At 50.2% G+C, this 17,309-nt stretch overlaps 1 protein-coding gene across 6 annotated transcripts in view; it reads right to left on the bottom strand.

The window, feature by feature from the left end:
* The window catches only part of KDM2B (lysine demethylase 2B), a 120,025-nt gene extending 102,858 nt beyond the window's left edge, over window positions 1-17,167 (bottom strand). For 2 of the 6 annotated variants that reach the window (XM_046639705.1, XM_046639706.1), the window contains exons 1-4: window positions 16,904-17,167; window positions 15,701-15,845; window positions 12,679-12,757; window positions 11,398-11,444 (exon numbers count right to left, since the gene is read on the bottom strand). In XM_046639705.1, the coding sequence (XP_046495661.1) occupies window positions 11,398-11,444; window positions 12,679-12,757; window positions 15,701-15,845; window positions 16,904-16,936 (304 nt within the window). In that variant the 5' untranslated portion in view covers window positions 16,937-17,167. Of the gene's footprint in view, window positions 1-11,397; window positions 11,445-12,678; window positions 12,758-15,295; window positions 15,314-15,700; window positions 15,846-16,029; window positions 16,142-16,511; window positions 16,549-16,903 lie in introns of those variants that run through there. The other 4 variants (XM_046639707.1, XM_046639708.1, XM_046639710.1 and 1 more) reach the window with 3 other exon arrangements.
* Window positions 17,168-17,309: the final 142 nt, after the last annotated feature.

Below are 17,309 nucleotides of genomic sequence, written 5' to 3'. Positions count from 1 at the left end.
GAACACATCCGTGTAGAGACGGAAGCAAAGACTGGAGCGCTGCATCTACAAGCCAAGGAACGCCAAGGAAGCCAGCAACCGGCAGAAGCTGCAAGAGGCAAGGCAGGATCCTCTCTAGAGCCTTCAGAGAGAGCTCGGCCCTGCCAACACCTAGAGTTCAGACTTTCGGCCTCCAGAACCGTGAGAGAATAAACTACTGTGGTTTTAAGCCTCTCGGTTTGTGGTACTTTGTTATAGCAGCCTGAGGAAAAAACACAAGGGCCAATGAGAGAATTACTGGGTGAACCTAGATACATGGCTCCATAAATGTCAGATCTGAAGCAGGGAAGGCCCCTGGCCTCCCCCACGGCGCTAGTACAAGCTGTCACAGGACAGACACTCTGTATAAATAACCTGGGTAATTTGCCTAGTGGCTTCACAAAGAGAAAATGTCATCCTCGATGACATCATATCATTTCATCCTAAATACTAGATTTCTTTGTCTACTTGTTTCTTGTCTTTCTCCCCTACTACTCCGTAAATGCTGCAAGGGCAGGAGACTTGTCTGTCTTGCCCACTATTCTATCCTGAGTATCTAGAATGGAGGGCCTGGCACATAGCGGGATCTCAGTAAATACTTGTGGAATGAATAAACAAATGTTGGATGCTATTCACTTTTATGTCCTGTGCAGCAGGTGACATGTGACTTCACATACAAATGACAGTTAACCTGAAGAAATGACCGGGAGGTGGTTATGTGTAAGCTCCCCACCAAGGAAGATGATTCCCCCAACCCGGAAAATATCTGGAAGTCCTGAGCAGTCAGGAACCCCAGCCCTGGGACAACCGTCACTGATCGCAGAAGGAAAGGTCTATTTTCACTTTTTTGAGCACTAACCAGACTTCCAGCCCCCGCCCTCCATCACAATGCCCAGGGCTCCCTATGCACCCTCACTTCCCTCTGCTCTTAGTCAGTTGCAGGTCCCCAGCTGACCCCACCTCAGACTGCTCCGCCCACAGATGAAAAGGGAAGTCAGGACTCGGGTGGTTAGAGCAGTGAGGAGCAGCTGGAGCCGATGTGGGGGAGGGGAGCATGCAGGGAAGAGGCCCAAGGGTGGGAGAGGCCGAGTGGCTGTATTAGGAGCGGAAGGCTAGGGCACTTAGTTCTAAGAATAGCTTATTTGGTGTGCAGGGAGCTCTATCCAGCTCCCCAGGTGTCCTGGAAGCCACAGTCTGTGGGAGGGGTGGGAGTGAGAGTGGAGGGAGGTGGAAGAGAAGTCAGGTCTCCTAGGTGCCTGGGCTCCATAAACCCCCAGGGAAACACAAATGTACCAGTAACCAGAAAACTCAGTCCTGCTGGGTTCTGGCCCCCAGGTGACAGTGAGAAATGCATAAACAATAGCATACTGCCTAGGGAGGCAGAAGGACGCTGGTAGAAGTGACCACTGTGGCTTAGGAGTCTAGCCCATCCGAGATAAGGACCAGCTCTAAACCAAACAGCAGATGAGGGGAATTTTCTCTCCATAGATGTAACCCAGTCACTAAATGACAAAGGAATGACAGAATTAGACCATCACCACTTTGCAACCCTTAATAAACTAACGGAGCTAGACATCAAAGATCAATGGTTGCTAACATCAGAGAGAGAGATGATCTGACATTACGTGCCTTCTGATAGAAACACAGAACACCATCTACGAAGTTAGTCTTGCCAGAAAAAATGAATGAACAAATGAATGAATGTGTGCATTTTTGTGTCTTGAGAGAGACCCTAATTCTGATCAAGTGTCTACATCCAACTAGCAATTTACAGGAACTACAGAGGACAGAGGAAGAAATTAAACTACTCCCAGGAAATGCCATTGGCAAAATCCAGAAAATGGAAAACTCTACAGATCAAACAACCCAAATCTTCAGATTGGAGGGAAATGGAGGGAGAAGCCAGAGATTGTAAGAGACTTAAAAGGCATCTCAGCCAGTCCCAACACAAGGACCATATTTACATTCTGATTCATATGACTGTCAAAAAAAAAGAAAGAATGTAATATTTATGATATACATGAAACAACTGGAAATTTGAAGAATGAATTGAGTATTTACTAATTTTAAGGAATTATAGTCTTTAAAAAATAAAGTATGATAATGCTACTGTAATTATGTTTTTAAAAATCCCTTCCCAGGGCCAGCCCCGTGGCATAGTGGTTGAGTTACGAGCACGCTGCTTCAGCAGCCCAGGGTTTGCAGGTTCGGATCCCAGGCACAGACCTACTCCACTCGTCAGCCATGCTGTGGCCACAACCCACATACAAAGTGGAGGGAGAGTGGCACAGATGGTAGCTCAGGATGAATCTTCCTCAGCAAAAAAAAAACAAAACCCCTTCTCATTTGGAACTATATACTGAAAACTTTGTGAATAAAATGGTATGATGTCTGGATATGCTTCAAATATTGCGGGAGAGGAAGAAGCGGATGGGGCATGGAAGGGGCCAGACCACAGATTGATGGGTGTTGGGGCTGGGTGAGGAGTGCATGGGAGTTCATTATACTTTGTCTACTCTTGTTACTTTTTAAAATTCTCTCCAATAAAAAGTATTTTCATAAATCCCAGCCCTGTTACTAGCTAAGTCGCTTCAGGGGACTCATCTACCCTTTCGAGACTTAGAGAGTCCTTATTTGTAAAGGGGGCCCATTAACGTAAGAGAGCCTAACATGGTATCTGCCACATGGTAGGGTCTGCAACACACTTAGCCACAAGCCACTGAGCAGGTCTGAGGGTTGGACAGAAGCATGAGGTTCTAAATACAAACTAAGGTGCTGTCGCAATCAGACAGAAAGGGAAAGGGAACTCCTTCTTCCCGTATGTGGACTTCTCAGGCACCTCGATTTTAACCCTGAAACCACAGCCCCCATCTGGGCTCTATTCTTCTCACTTGAAGAACCACACTGGAGGCACGGGTGCCCGACTGGTTCCTCAGTCAGCGATGACCCACAGGAGGCCAGAGAATGAGCAGTGGGGGCCCGAAGGGCAGCCGGGACACTGCCAAGAGCCATGGACTGAGCTCAAGTCCCGGCCACCCTGACTGACCTGCTCTAGACTTGAGCTACCTCGTGTGCAAAGACAGGAAGAAGCTGACCTTTATACTTTTTATCGTTGCCACAGAACTCTTTCATCAAACAGAGGCTTTGACAAGAGCCAAATGCATAAATAAAAACAAGCAGCTCAGGCTGAAGGGGGAAGGGGGGCGCTCAGAATTCAGACCCGGATTCCTGGGATTTCCTTTCGAAAACCACTGCGTTAGGTCAGTTGTAGGTCCTCTTTCAGGGTCGACACACTGATTTTCAGCCTAGTTCTTAAATACTCAGATCAGACCCCCTAAACGTGAACTAGAGGGAAGCAGAAGGAGGAAGAGACCGAGAGGCTCGCCTGAGGGTCACTGGGGACACTTGGGGTCTGCCAGTCCCTTTCCGTTTGAGCTGGGAGATTAAGAATCGGTGCTCCATCTTCTCAGGTTCCCAGTCTGATCTGCTACTGGTGGCCAAGGGGAGTGGGGCACAAGTGGCCAGTCTCCAAGCAGGAAGCTCAGCACCAGAGGAGGCAGGTGCCCCACGGGACAGAAGGGACAGATCAGCGCTAAGAATGGAATGTGGCCTTCCAAGCTTTGGGGAGCAGCCACACCTGGAGCAGGTGACAGAACAAGCTGCTCCTTGGAACCTGCCAGGGATCTACAGCACTGGAACTCTCGGGCTCTTGAAGTCACTGGGTTACAGGAGAAATCTTCCACATGGGAGCGGTGCCGGGCGTTCCTAACTAGGCCGTCAGCTCAGCCCTCCTCCCCTCCTCGCTCCCCTCCCTCCTCCCCTCCCTCCAGTTTCATTGGTTCTCTGGGCTCACAGGCTACGCACATCCAACAAATTCCAGCAGCAGAAATTAATCCACGGCCCCATGGCCCTTGCTTTGAAGGCTCCATCAGTCAGCTCCAAGAGCCATGGGCTCCAGCCAGGAGGAGGCCACTGAAAGTCACCTTGAAGGCTACTAGAAAGCACACATGGCCACTGACCCCAAACTGCCCCTGAGCCTGCTCTTCAGAGAGTGCACACAACTGCCCCCTCATCATCACTCTGGAGCCTTGTCTATCATCCTCAAGTTTCGGGACTGGTTTATTATTCTGCTCCTTGGGAGTAGCTCCTCATCCACCTCACAGAGACAGTGTTTCTCAGTGAGAGTGTTGGCCACGGTTCAAATCCCGCCCCGCTATTTCCTAGCAGTGAGGCCTCGGGTCTGTCCCCGAACCTCTCCACGACTCAGTTTCCTCATCTGTAAAGTTGAGCTAATAGGACCCGCCTAGTGAATTATTGAAAGCACTTTGTAAACTTAGAAGCAGGGGTCCTATTGAGGCCACGGACTCAAAGTGGAGGTGCAAGGTGTAGCAAAGAGAGGGCCCAGGGCTGAGAGTCACTGCACAACTTGGACCCAATCTCTTCCAAGATCTGGGCCTCGGTTTCCTCACTGCGAAATAAGAAGATGCTTGCAAGGGTCCCCAGGTTTTCCTTGAACATGAATATCTTCTGGCTTCTCACCTTGGCACCTTAACAACTCTTGCCAGGACAGATCCAGGGTCCTCTGCACCCTGGGCTCATGACCCTGACCCTCATGGAGAGATGGGCATAAGATACAAACCCAGACTCACAAATCAGGGCTAAACTCAATCAGACAAGAAAATCCAAAAAGACACCCAAGCCAACATCAACAAAGCTTTCTGATTAGGAGATGCCGAGAGCCAGCCCCAGTTCCGTGCAGAAGTTGGGAGAATGGCTCTACGGTCGGATGGATACAGGCATAAATCTCAGCTCTTTCACGCACTAGCTATTGGACTGTGGACAAGTCACTGAGCCTCAGTTTTAACATCTATAAAACGGGGATAGTGATAAATAGGGCTTTATGTGGATCACATGAAATAATATAGGTGAGGTCCCTGGCTTATAACAAGATCTCAGTAAACAGCAGCTAATGCTATTATTTCTATTCTAAGGAGCTCCCCCACGGGAGAACGATTCCTATTAGGCAAACAATGGGAAGAAGCAAGTATAGTCCCCTAGGCCCCAGCACTATCAAGATTTTTATTTCAGAGCACTAGCTTTCCAGGAAAAGAGAAACAGAACAAATCACAGAGGTGGGTGTTCATCTTGAAGAGAAGACACACCTGAGAACATAACAGAACCCCTCTGAAACCCTCCTCGCTTGGGGGCTCATGATCGTCAGCTCTCCTGACTTCAGGCACCTTCCCCTCCATGCATTTCCATCTGTCCTGCCAGGTGGCTGCCCCCGCGCCTGTCCAACTGGACTTCTCTTCTGAGCTCAAATTCAACGTGGCCGGAACTGAACTCATCTACCGCCCCTCCCCCGACAGGTCTACTTTTCCCCTGGGGTTCTGTTACAAGCATCATCTCCCAATCGCTGAAATTCAAACCTATATTTGAATCTGATGTGCTGTCTACTAGCAAGTCACCTCTCTCCAGGCCTCAGTTTTTCCCACCTGTGAAATGGGAAAGCAAGACTAGAAGAGTTCTAAGAACTCTTCCAGAGTTTAAAATTTTAAAAGCCTATGATTTTAAATCAACTTTAAAAAAGGTCTAGGGACAAGTCAGGCATCTTTGATTTCTAAGGAGTGAGAATTTAAGTCTTCTCCCTAAACACGGCCCATCAAGGGCAGGGCCCACGTTTTATGAGTCTCCTCAGCCCCAGCACCTCGCACAGAGCCAGACACAACCCAACACCCAGTAAACGTGTGAATGAAGAATGAACAGAGGATGGTCAGGGCTCGGGTTCAGGTTTGGGTTCAGGTGAGGATTAGGGTTAGGGTTAGGGTAGAAAGGCATAAAGCTAAAGCTTTGGAGACACCCGGAGCTGGCTTCAGGTCCTGGCTCCACTGCCCACTAGCTGTATGGCTTTTTCCCTCTGACCCTCAGATCCCTCATCTGGAAGAGTGAACAATAACAATTTATATGATTATTGGTGAGGACAAAATGATAAACACACAGTAAAACACAGGTAATTATTACTATAATTGGATGAATAAACGAATACTGAATGAGGTGATTTGTCCTGAGGATTTTTCAAGAAAAGGGACAAAGAAAGTATCCGTTGGTTTGGGTATCCTCATTAGAGAGAAATACAACGAAGAGATCATGTGTAAGACCCCACAGCCATGGGCCATCCCAACCCTCAGCAACATAAGTACAGAGAGCGCGTGGGGACCGGCACTTTATGGACGCGTTTCCTCCGAGGGTTTAAAGCATCTTCAGAGGTAACTAGAATTACCTCTTCCGCAGTCTCCCTATCCCCCCAACTCCCAACCCACAGATGCGAAAATATCCCAGTCTCTTAAGTGAACTGTCTGGGATAGAGATCCTGTTGAAAGGTGGCCTCGGGATGCACACAGAGTAGAGTACCCAGAAACTGACCCACCGAAATGCAGCCCCCTGATTCACGGCAGAAACCAGACTTCAGCGCCGTGGGGAGCGTTATTCCTCATATGGAGAAAAGACTTGATCAGATATTTCACAAAAGAAGACATCCAAACGCAGACAAACATATGAAATGGAGCTTAATTTCATTAGTTATTAGAGAAATGCAAACTAAAACCACAATGATATACAACCATACCGCCACTGGCATGGGAGCATGGCTGAAATGAAAAGGATGAAAACATCAAGTCATGGTGAGGATGCAGAGCAATCAGAACCAGAACAAAGGCTCTGGACAATTACTTTACAGTATCCACTAAAACTGGACATATACACAAATTCTATGACCCAAGCAATTCTGCTCTTAAGTATATGCTCAACAGAAATGCAGCCATCTGTTCACCAAAAGTCATGTTCTAGAATGTTCATAACAGCACTATACATATAGCCTTAAAATGGCAGCTATTCAAGTGCCCATTAATAGCAGAATGAATAAATAAATTGTGAAGTATCTCATATAGCAATGAGAATAAATAATCTACAACCACACACAACAGTACGGACGAAACTCATAAACACAAAAGGTCAGCAAAAGAAGCCAAAACCAAAAGAAGACACCTTGTATGATTCCACTGACATAAAGTGTGAAAACAGGAAAATTCACCCATGCTATGAGAAACCGGGATGACAGTGGAGGGTATTAACTGGACATGAATAGTAAGTGGACAAGAGGGGCTGATCCTCGGGTGTCAGTTACCCTGGTGTGTTCAATTTGTTAAAGTTAATCGAGCAGTATGCTAACTATATGTGCACTTTCCTATATGTATATTATACTTCAATAAAAAGTTATTTTAAGTGTCCAGCATTAGAGAAATGGAAAGTGCCTTTTTCTAAAATGCGGGGAGCTAGGAACAGAGGCTGGGTGCCTGTCTTCCCAGTGGGCAGAGAAAAAGCTCAATTTTAGGACTTAGAGAAGAGTCGGTAGCCCCAAGCTGTAGACTAAATAGCTGGCCGTGCACCAGTCCCCCTCTGAAACAGGTGCCTCCCAAGATACAGGGCCTGGGGAGGGGGAAAGAGGCTGGAAGACAGAGGCTGAGATCCCACACCAAGTGGGAGAGTTGGTCCAGCCTCCCCCATACACTGCCCTCCAAAGCAGAACTCCCATTTATGGTAGGGGCATGTTTATGCCGCCCAGCAACACTGGAGGATCACTCCTTCCCTATGCTGAGGCCACGTGGTTCTGCCGGGCAGACGCCAGTCATCAGCTCCTGGGGTGGGGGTGTGCTAAGACTATCAGAGACAATCCAGAGACAGCTGATGGAATTATTGGGAGTTGGGAAGGAGGACCCTGAGCCTGTAGGATGGATGCCTGGAGCTGCTGGCTCTCAACCTTCGGCACCACATGGGGAGAAGCTGGCCTGAGAAGGAACCAGAAAAAGGAAGCAAAAGAGGGAGGCAGAAAGGAAAAGTAGGAGTCGACTTCTTGAGATCTTCTTGGAGCACCTAGATCTGGATATGGCTGGAAGTGACACCCAGAGCCTATTACGTAAGCCAATGAATTCTGCTTTGCTTAGGCCAGCTTGAGTAACATTTGTCACTTAGGTCACTATGACAAACACGTCCTATTACTGCTCTCTGGAAGCCCGTGTGCACTCTGAGACTAAAATGGGTGTAATAACACCCCACACTAACTGCAATTACAGGCAGGCATCACTCACCATGTCAGAACATGCTATACTTTTACAAAGCTTTTTTTTTTTTTTAATATTTTATTTCTTTCTTCTCCCCAAAGCCCACCAGTACACAGTTGTATATTTTTAGTTGTGGGTCCTTCTAGGTGTGCTACATGGGACGCCACCTCAGCATGGCTTGAGGAACGGTGCCAGGTCCGCTCCCAGGATCTGAACCGGCAAAATCCTGGGTCTCCGAAGCAGAGCGGAGAACTTAACCACTCAGGCATGTGGCCGGCCCCCGCCTTTTTTTTTTAATATATTTTTACAAAGAGTTTTAATATTTCCTCCATCGATTTGATCATCACAGAAATGCCAAGAGACATGGGGTGCAGGTATTACAATTGCCACTTTCTTTGCCATCCCAGACTTTTCAAGAACTGGCAAGGATGTCGGGATGTTGGGACCATCCAATTGGACCCTCTTGCTTCCACAATGAGAAGAATGAGGCTCAAGGAAAGAAGAGGCAGCCTGGACACAACCAGAGCATAATAAAACTGCAAAGGGCTTAAAAACTCCTCAAAAGGGCCAAGAGCAACATTATTAAGATTGTGATGTGGCCTGAACCCCAGATTTGAGAATCTGGCTTAAATCCTTGCTCATAAGAGAATCTCATCAGATCCACGTTCTGCCATTATAATAAATAATAATGGGGAGCAGTTATCAAGCACCCGTCATCAAGCATAATGTTAAGCATTCATTCATTCTCTTATGGAATCCTTCTTTGAGGCCGATTTCTGCTATTGGGTCCATCTTGTAGAGGAGGAAACTGAGGCTTGGGTAGGTTAAGTAGTTTGCCCAAAATCACTGAGTCAAGTAGCAGAGTTGGGCCTCAAATTAAGCTTGTTCAACAGCAAAGGCTGGGGCTGGCTTGAGCCACCAGACCGAGTCGGCTGTGCCGAGACTTGATTTATGGGGTCCATCGTCCCAGCTTCTGCCCACTGCTGGAAGTTGGCCCCCTTCTTCTCTGACATTCACTTCCTTCAGCATTTCCAGAATCCAGCTTTAAAAAAAAAATCTATCTCCTGAGCAAGCCCTTGCCAATTAGCTGAGATTCTTCTATCTATAACATAGCCAATTGGTCCTCCCTTCTGAGTTAACACACTTTTGGGTCAATTATTCAGGCTGGAGCATCCAACACACCCACTAGACAGCTGCCTTCATCCTCCACACAGCCACCAGGGTCAGCTTTTATAATACATAAATCAGATCACACCACTTCACACCCACTAGGATGGATATCATCAAAAAGACAGACAATAACTAGTGTTGGTGAGGATGTGAGAAATTGGAACCTTCATACACTGCTAATGGGAATGTAAAATGGCACAGCTGCTTTGGAAAGCAATCCGGCAGTTCTTCAGGAGGTTAAATATAGTTACTCTATGACCCAGGATTTCCACACTTAGGTACATACCGAAAAGAAATGAAAATGGATGTCCACACAAAAACTTGTACGTGAATAGTTACAGCAGCATTATTCTTAATAGCTACGAAGTAGAAACAATCAAAATGTCCACCAACTGAAGAATGGATGAACAAAATATAGTCTATTCATACAACAGGATACTATTCATTCATAAAAATGAATGAAGTACTTACACACGCTACAACACAGATGAACCTCGAAAACATTAGGCTAATGGAAAGAAGCCAGATACACAGGACCAGATATTATGTGATTCCACTTATACGAAATGTCCAGAATAGACAAACCCACAGAGGCACAAAGCAGATCAGTGGTTGCCAGGGGATAGAGAGAGAGAATTGGGAGGTACGGGGTTTACATCGGGGGTGATGGAAATGTTCTGAAATTAGACGGTGATGGCAGTTGCACAACATTTTGCATATACTAAAAACCACTGAATTGTACACTCTAAAATGGTTAAATGGTGAATTTTATGGTATGTGAATTTTATCTCAAATGAAAAAATGTTTTAATCATTTTATAGTATATGTAAATCAAACTGTCATACTTAAACGCCTTAAACTTACACAGTGATGTACGTCAATTATTTCTCAATAAAATTGGAAAACGCCCCCAGGAAAATAACACAGCTACCCCCCCTCACCCCACTTTAAAACTCCGCAGTGGCTTCCCATCGAACTAGGAGTCAAACCCAAACTCCCGACCAGGGCCTACAAGGCCTGGCTCTGGGACCTCTCTCGTCTCCTACTACTTTCTCCCTCGCTCCTTCCCTTCCTCCCCTACCTCTGCGCTTTGACCTGACTCATCCCTCAATCCGGAATGTTCTTTCCCACAGCGGACCCCAAGGCCTTCCCTGGCCACCCCATCAAAATACAGCTCCATCCCATTACCCTGCTTTATTTCCTCATAGCCCTTATCCTCTGAGAAGATACTGCTTTTCTTTTTAAAGATTGGCACCTGAGCTAACAACTGTTGCCAATCATCTTTTTTTTTTTCTGCTTTTTCTCCCTAAATCCCCCCAGTACATAGTTGTATATTTTAGTTGTGGGTCCTTCTAGTTGTGGCATGTGGGATGTACTGGGGGGATTTGGGGAGAAAAAAGAAAAAAATAAAATCTTAAAAAAAAACCAAAAAACTCTACTTCTTTGTTATCCATCGCTCCCACCAAGAGGGCGGGAGTCTTGCCTGTCACGTTCACAGCTCTGAACTTGCCTGCCATGTAGGAGCTACTTGAGCAACACTTGTGGAAAGAACGAATTTACTGAACAACTTTCTGTGAGATCTGAAAGGCCGCCTGCTATCTGGTCAGGAGTCCGGAGCACACAGGGCTCAGCCACACTCTGCAGGTGCTCAGGGAGTTAACAAACATTTGCTGGGCACTCAGAGGCAAGCCCCGCCCTAGACCTGTCTAGAACCCTGAGGAAGCAGGAAGAATGTCTGAAAGTCTTTTAGGGGTCACAAAGCACGCAGTGTTTACACAGCAACCCACAAACAAACTTGAAGGAGAGATCTAAGATTGCGTTGCTGACACCCAAACTGGACGCTGGGGTCCAAATCGGCCTCATAAAACTGCACTGGCAAGTACCCTCCAATACAGCTTCTCGGGACTTTGCGATCTGACCTCTTCTCTAGAATGAGACGGTTGCAGCTCACACCTGCTCCTGCCTCCTCCCATAGGGACTTTCTTTTCAGAGGCCGTTAAAAATCTAACTAGGCAGGTGGCGATGGCCTCCTTCCCCTTCTCCTCCTCCCTACTTCAGCATTTCTGAGGCGCGCACACGGCAAGCAACTTACCCACTAGGAGTTTGACATCTCGGACCGTGAAATCAGGGTCAGGCATCCTGGAAAAAGTGGAGCACAGACATTTGGTGAGAAGCCAGAAACAACAGAGTTAGGCCTAACTCGGGGGGCAGGAGGAGGCCATTTTTCCAAGAGGGATCCCTTGCTCTCATTTTGGGAACCCAAAATGAGATAACCCTGAGGGAGGGTGGTAGACCAGTTGGTGCTTCAAAGGAGGGTCACCTCCAAACCACTGAGCCCCTTCCTCAGCTCAGGAGGCAAACCAAACCCCCTCACTCTCCCCAACACCTGAACTCAGCACTGCTGCAGGAAAGAGGATGGGACATCCACCATCCACTGCACTTTTCCGGGGAAGACCGAGGTGTGGTGTCAAGGGTAAGTGCCAGAGCTGGGCATTCAAACCCTGCTTTCTTTTAGGGTGAGTGGCCTTCTCTGTGTCTCTTCTTCTAGAAAATACTCTCCATAAGGAGTTGTATGAAAAGTGGGAGGGATCCCTTTAGGTTCAGAGGGACAAAAAGACGCACATCATACCAATTCCGGAGACGTGATAACACTGGCTATGACTGTGGTGACATTTACCATTAATTAACAATGATGCCAAAGGCTTCATTTCTACTAGTAGGAATGAGATTCTTGAGCGAGTCTGGCAGTAGATGCTGGAGAGGGAGGCAGGCGGGGATGACACCCTCAGCCTCCTCCCCACCCCTGCCCAAGGGGTGGAAACCTGTTCTTCCAGCCTGCCTTCCGGATCTCTCCCCGACCTGGAGTCCTCACAGATCCCCAGGAGAATGTAAAGGGAACAAGACACAGTGGGGAGGCAGGTGCCCGGGCAGGCAGACAAAGGGGAGACCTGGGCCGAACAGCCTAGGAAATGCACCCTCCACAGAAAAGGACCAATTTCCCACAAAGGGAGAGCCTGAGCTTAGAGGCTGGCCAATCCCCTTGCAGCTCAGGCCCTGCCTCAGTCTCCTGATTTGGGGAGAGGGGCACAATTCTCTTTAGGAAGTCACTGCACATAACTGGGGCAGGTCAGGGAAAAAAGTCAACACTGTTTAACTACCTTATGTCCTCTCTGCCCAAATTCTCTGAAAAAGACCAATCTTTGGAGCGTTTTTCCCCTTTGTCAAGGCTTGAACAAGGAAATACTATCCCCAGATAATAAAGATCCTTCTCAGCCATGAAAGGTGGAAAAAAGGGTGGAGGAAATCCACCCCAAGCTATAAAACACGTTAGGGAGGGAGACAGGGAAAGAAGCGATTAGTTTCAGCAACTTACTTAATTCCTAGTCCATCCTTTTCTCGAAATATCAGAGGAACCCTGAGAGCTTCTCTCTGCACGTACTCATAGTTGAAATCTGTTTGGATGTTGGAATTAAAACAAGTTGGTTAAGTCATGAAGGAGCAAATGAACCACCATCAATTGGTTAGAAGAAAAATGATGGAAGAGGGGGCAAGGGTTATACTAGACACAGGCACCAGCCCTAGGACAAAAGCTCCCTGGAAAATGACAGGGAAATGGATCAGGCAAAGCCCAAGAGAAGCCATGCCAACTATCAGCTCCTCTGCCTACTCAGTCATTCTCTGCATGCCCCACGGGTCAGAACTTGTCAATGAACAGCCCAAGGCCGGCGAGGGCTGGGGAGGGAGACTCATGAAAGAGCCCCACACAGAAAGAGCCCCAGCTATGGCTGGGAAAGGGGAACAGACAGAGAAACGCATCCCAGGCTGAGCTCAGAAAGTAAAGGGACTGCAAAATTGAAGAATGCCACCTGGGAGGATCTGAAGCCCCAGAGAGGAGGCTGGGAGGAGGGCTCTCATTGTAGCAGAGCATCAGGGAAGATCTTATTGTAATATCCTGCATAGTGAAGAGGAGGGGGGAAAAGCCGGTTTCCCTGGAAACTGTGTATTTGGTGCCAAAATAACTAGGGAACTGGGCACAGCTTTGTTGTCTTAATAGTGAAATTTTGCTGCAGCCATCGCAATACTTGCTTCAACTGGATAACCGAGAGGGGTGCTCCCAGGTGAGGGCTGTGCAAGGAGGGCAGAGTGAGACCCCAAGAAAATTCAGTGTGGTTTTCTGTCTGGGGCTTCTCTAGTGTTGACCCCAAAATCCTTACTGAAAGCTCTAGAGCATGAAGGAGGCCTTAGTTTCTATCCTCCTTGAGTTCCAAAAGCAGGGGATCTGACCCAACCATATCCCTATAAATACAGAGGTGAGGGAGGCTGAGATAATTCTGCACAGCCTGAAATCCTCAGGTAACTGAAGCAATCCGCAAGGGCACAAGCCCTCCCTGGCCAGTCGGAAGGGAGATAGAAGAGATCCCAGGCCACTGAAGCCCCTGCCCCGGGGAAACAGGGCACCAGGGCAGCTGGGCGGGGGGGGGGGGGGGGGGCCAACACAACTCAGCTCAGAGGAGAGGGAGAGAACAAAACCAGAGCCGGGGAAAGCCCTGACCTCAGCAGCTCAGATCCCCAGGGGCTCACAGTGAATGGGGATGCCTAAGGATTTAAAGGCAGAGAAGTTTAAGAAGCTTCTATTTTGAATCCAGGCTAAGGGCTCCTTCTGTTTCTCAGCTCCTCCCTCAAGGTTTGGGGCCAGATCTGAATTAACTACCAAAACCCTAGGGCCCTCCTGAAAGGAGCCCAGACCGCAGATTTAAGGAAATCTCCCTTGCTGGAACCGCACCCCCCCCACCCCCCGACACACACACCCAAAGCCCACCCCCTGGGTGAGCCTCAACTTCCTCAAATGAGCCTGAGAAACTGCTCTGAGATCCTGGGCAGAGAATTCCTCACAAATGACTAGGAAAAGTTTGCATATTGTTTTCTCATGGGCTCTGTGTAAAAGGGGGGAAGAAAGGAGAGGAATTAAAACCTCATTTACGCTTAGGAAATTCAAATGCAGTAGCCCCCTGGACTGTCCGCCTCTGTGTGCAATGCTCTTAAGACCTGGCAGGCTAAAAGAAATTTCTTCTTCCCTCCCCCCACAACTACCCCCTAGCACGGAAGCCCAGCGCCCCAGGAAGCAATGGGCACAAAAGAGAAACTTCAAAAATGCAAAGCCAGGACCGTCTCTTCTAGGGCAACTCCACAGCCCCCACCACTCAACCGGAACCTGGAGGCGGGAGTCCCTGTTGTCAGCTCACTGAGGGATGGAAGGGTTTTCCCAAGGGGATGGCGGATAAACAAAATGGAAAAAAGAGTAATATAAAGCAAACTCGAATATCTGAAAGGAAAAAAATGAATTTACAAACCCCAGGAAGGCCCAGGGAGATGCCTAGGTGGGCAGGAGCATCTTCTAAATTCCAAGCCCACAGGCGTACCAGGGCCTCGCGGCACTTCTAGAGGCCTCAGACCCAAGCCAGAGCGTCACCTGGACGATACTCCCAGACACCTTCCTAGTACCAAGGTCAGGGAGAAATTCAGATCCCGAAGGTATCAGGCTGGGGTGGCACCCCAAAACCCAAGAGGCTTCCCCAACTTCTGCTCTAAAGTGGCAGGGCCCACAAGAGGAAAAGAACTCGCAAGGTCTCAGGCCTGGGAAGAGACTCTGTTTCCCAGGGGGAGGGTCCCAAGTCTTCAAACTGCCAGGGGACAGGGATCTCAGCCTTAAGCCTAAGGAGGACAATACCCCACCCACAGTCCCGGCTTCGAACTGTCAGGGCTGCCCGGCTGAGGCCTCAGGCTTAAGTAGGGGCTCCGGCCAACAACTGGGAGCTCATCCAGCCCCTGCCCCAATCCGGCCGGGCCCACGAGGTGATGGGGTTCAGGAGACCCCAGGCCTGAGGAGGCATCACTCAGTGGCTCGGGGCGTCCCCAGCGCCAGTTCCTAACTGGCAGGGCCCAAAATGGCATGGGGTTTTGGGAAGCTTCGGGCCTGGGGGGACCCTCACCTCAATGCCCCAGGGGCGCCCAGCGCCTCTCCGGCCAGGTGACCGCACCTCTCGCAGCGCAAGGAGCTGGGCCGGCTCCGGGTGGGGTAGAATGCGCCGCACCCGCCCTCCCTCCATCCGCTCGTCTGTCCTCAGGTCCCTCTGTCCCCCTGCCCCCTGGCTCTGCCCACCCTGAGGCTGGTGGTGGGCGCGGACCCGGCCTAGGCCCACGGCCGGCCCCGGTTCCCGCCTGCCCTCCTCCCTCGCCACCCCACCCCACCCCCCCAGTGCTCGGCCTCGTTTCGTCACCGGATCCCCTGGAATGGGGGACGCGGGCGCGAAATACGAACCCAGCCACCGGCAGCTCCCTCCCCACGTGCGCTTGGCCCGCGGCACGGAGGGCGGCCCGAGGAGGGGGCGCCTCACCTTTGCCCTCCATGGCGTGCACGAAGTCCCCCTGGTACAGCTGGCTGCGCAGCTTCTCCTCCAGGCTGAAGCCGCGGACGCTGACGATTTCCTCCACGTCCGACAAGTCCTCGTTCTCGTCGTATCTCTGGCGGTCAATCGGGCGCTGCGAGGACCCAAACCAGAGACCCCCGGACATTACTGGGGGAACTGGGGGTCGCCTCTCACCCTGGGCCCAGTTCGAACAGGTGCAGGAGCCGCGCGCCCCCTGCACCCCACCATTGCGACCCGACCAACTTTGCGCAAATGCCAAAGATGCTGAAAATCAAGATAACGAGAGGGGCCCGCACCTCCAGGATCCGGCTGCGCCCTATACAGGGCACTCCTCTCCTACATCTTTGGAGGCCATGGAAGGGACGTCTGGGGGCTCTCCCTTGCCCCCCACCCCGAAGAGGTGTTGAGTTTTGCCTACTCGGCCGGGAGCCTGGTTATGTAACCCGCGAAGGGGGCTCCGCGCACGGGCTGGCGGGGCATTTGTAGGCCCCGGGAGGAGCCGCCGCAGCGCCCGGGCTCGGCGCTAACAGCAGCCCAGGCGGCAGCGGCGGCAGAGCCGGGAAGCCGGAACCCGGGGCCGGCGGCATTTCTAAGACTGGAGCCGCCCCCGAGCTACCAGGGAAGCTGGAAAGCTGAAATGGAAGGGCTGAGACCCCAGCCGCCCCCGCCGACCGCCCGCCAGTGCAAGAAGAAGGAGGGGTGGGGGGGGTTCGGGGCTTGAGAGGGAGAGAGGCAGACAGCCCGCCACAAAGCTCCCATCGGAGACCCCAAAACGCACCAGCAGCTGCCTCATCTCCCCACAAGCGCGCGCGCACACTCACTTCCTAAGGAGACTCCCCCACCACTCCCCGCATCCCCTGCCTCCTCCCTCCACCGCCCAGAGCCCGGCCCCGCAGCCCCCCAGATTCCGGGCGAACCCCGAGCCCACTCAGCCCCCCCACACGCCTTTCCCCGCTACTACCTCCCCACTTAAGTGTCTGAGACTCTGAGCCTCACAAGGGACTGGAGGAGTAAGCTGCTTGCTTCCTTTTGCATGCAATTTATTATATTTTTTTCCGGTCCTCTTGCAAAATACAGAAAAGGAAAGAAAAGCCAGCGAGAAACAACAAAAAAAATAGATCTATCATAAACCAGATACAGATTTGGAAAAAAAAAAAAAAAGCTACACACCAATCTTCTTCCAGAGTCTTTCTCTGCCTCCATTTTTTTAGGAGAGTTCACCAATTAATTGTCAACACTCCTGCCCCCTGCATTTTGGCGGAGGGGGGAAGGAGGGAAGACCAAAGAAAACAAACCAAAAAATAAATAAATAAAGCAAGCCAGAGCCGAGATCTACAAAGTTTTGCACCAACACTTAAGCAGATCCGTTTGCAAAGTCCTAGGAAACCATTTTCAGCAGTTGTGGGGGGGGAGGCGTCGACGTCATAATCCCCGGAACGTAAACATTGTTGCCGATCGCGCTCTGAGCCCGCGGCCCGGCAAGGGGGGGGGGGCACCGGCCCGGGGGTGGGGGGGGGGGGGCGGCGGCCCGAGGAGGTGTGGGGCGGGGAGGGCGCCCGGGAGGCACCGGGCGCCG

This window comes from Equus quagga, chromosome 15 (assembly GCF_021613505.1).
Source record: "Equus quagga isolate Etosha38 chromosome 15, UCLA_HA_Equagga_1.0, whole genome shotgun sequence".
NCBI lineage: Eukaryota > Metazoa > Chordata > Mammalia > Perissodactyla > Equidae > Equus > Equus quagga.
Note: the sequence above shows the minus strand (reverse complement) of the source record. Positions and strands in the feature narration are given on the sequence as shown.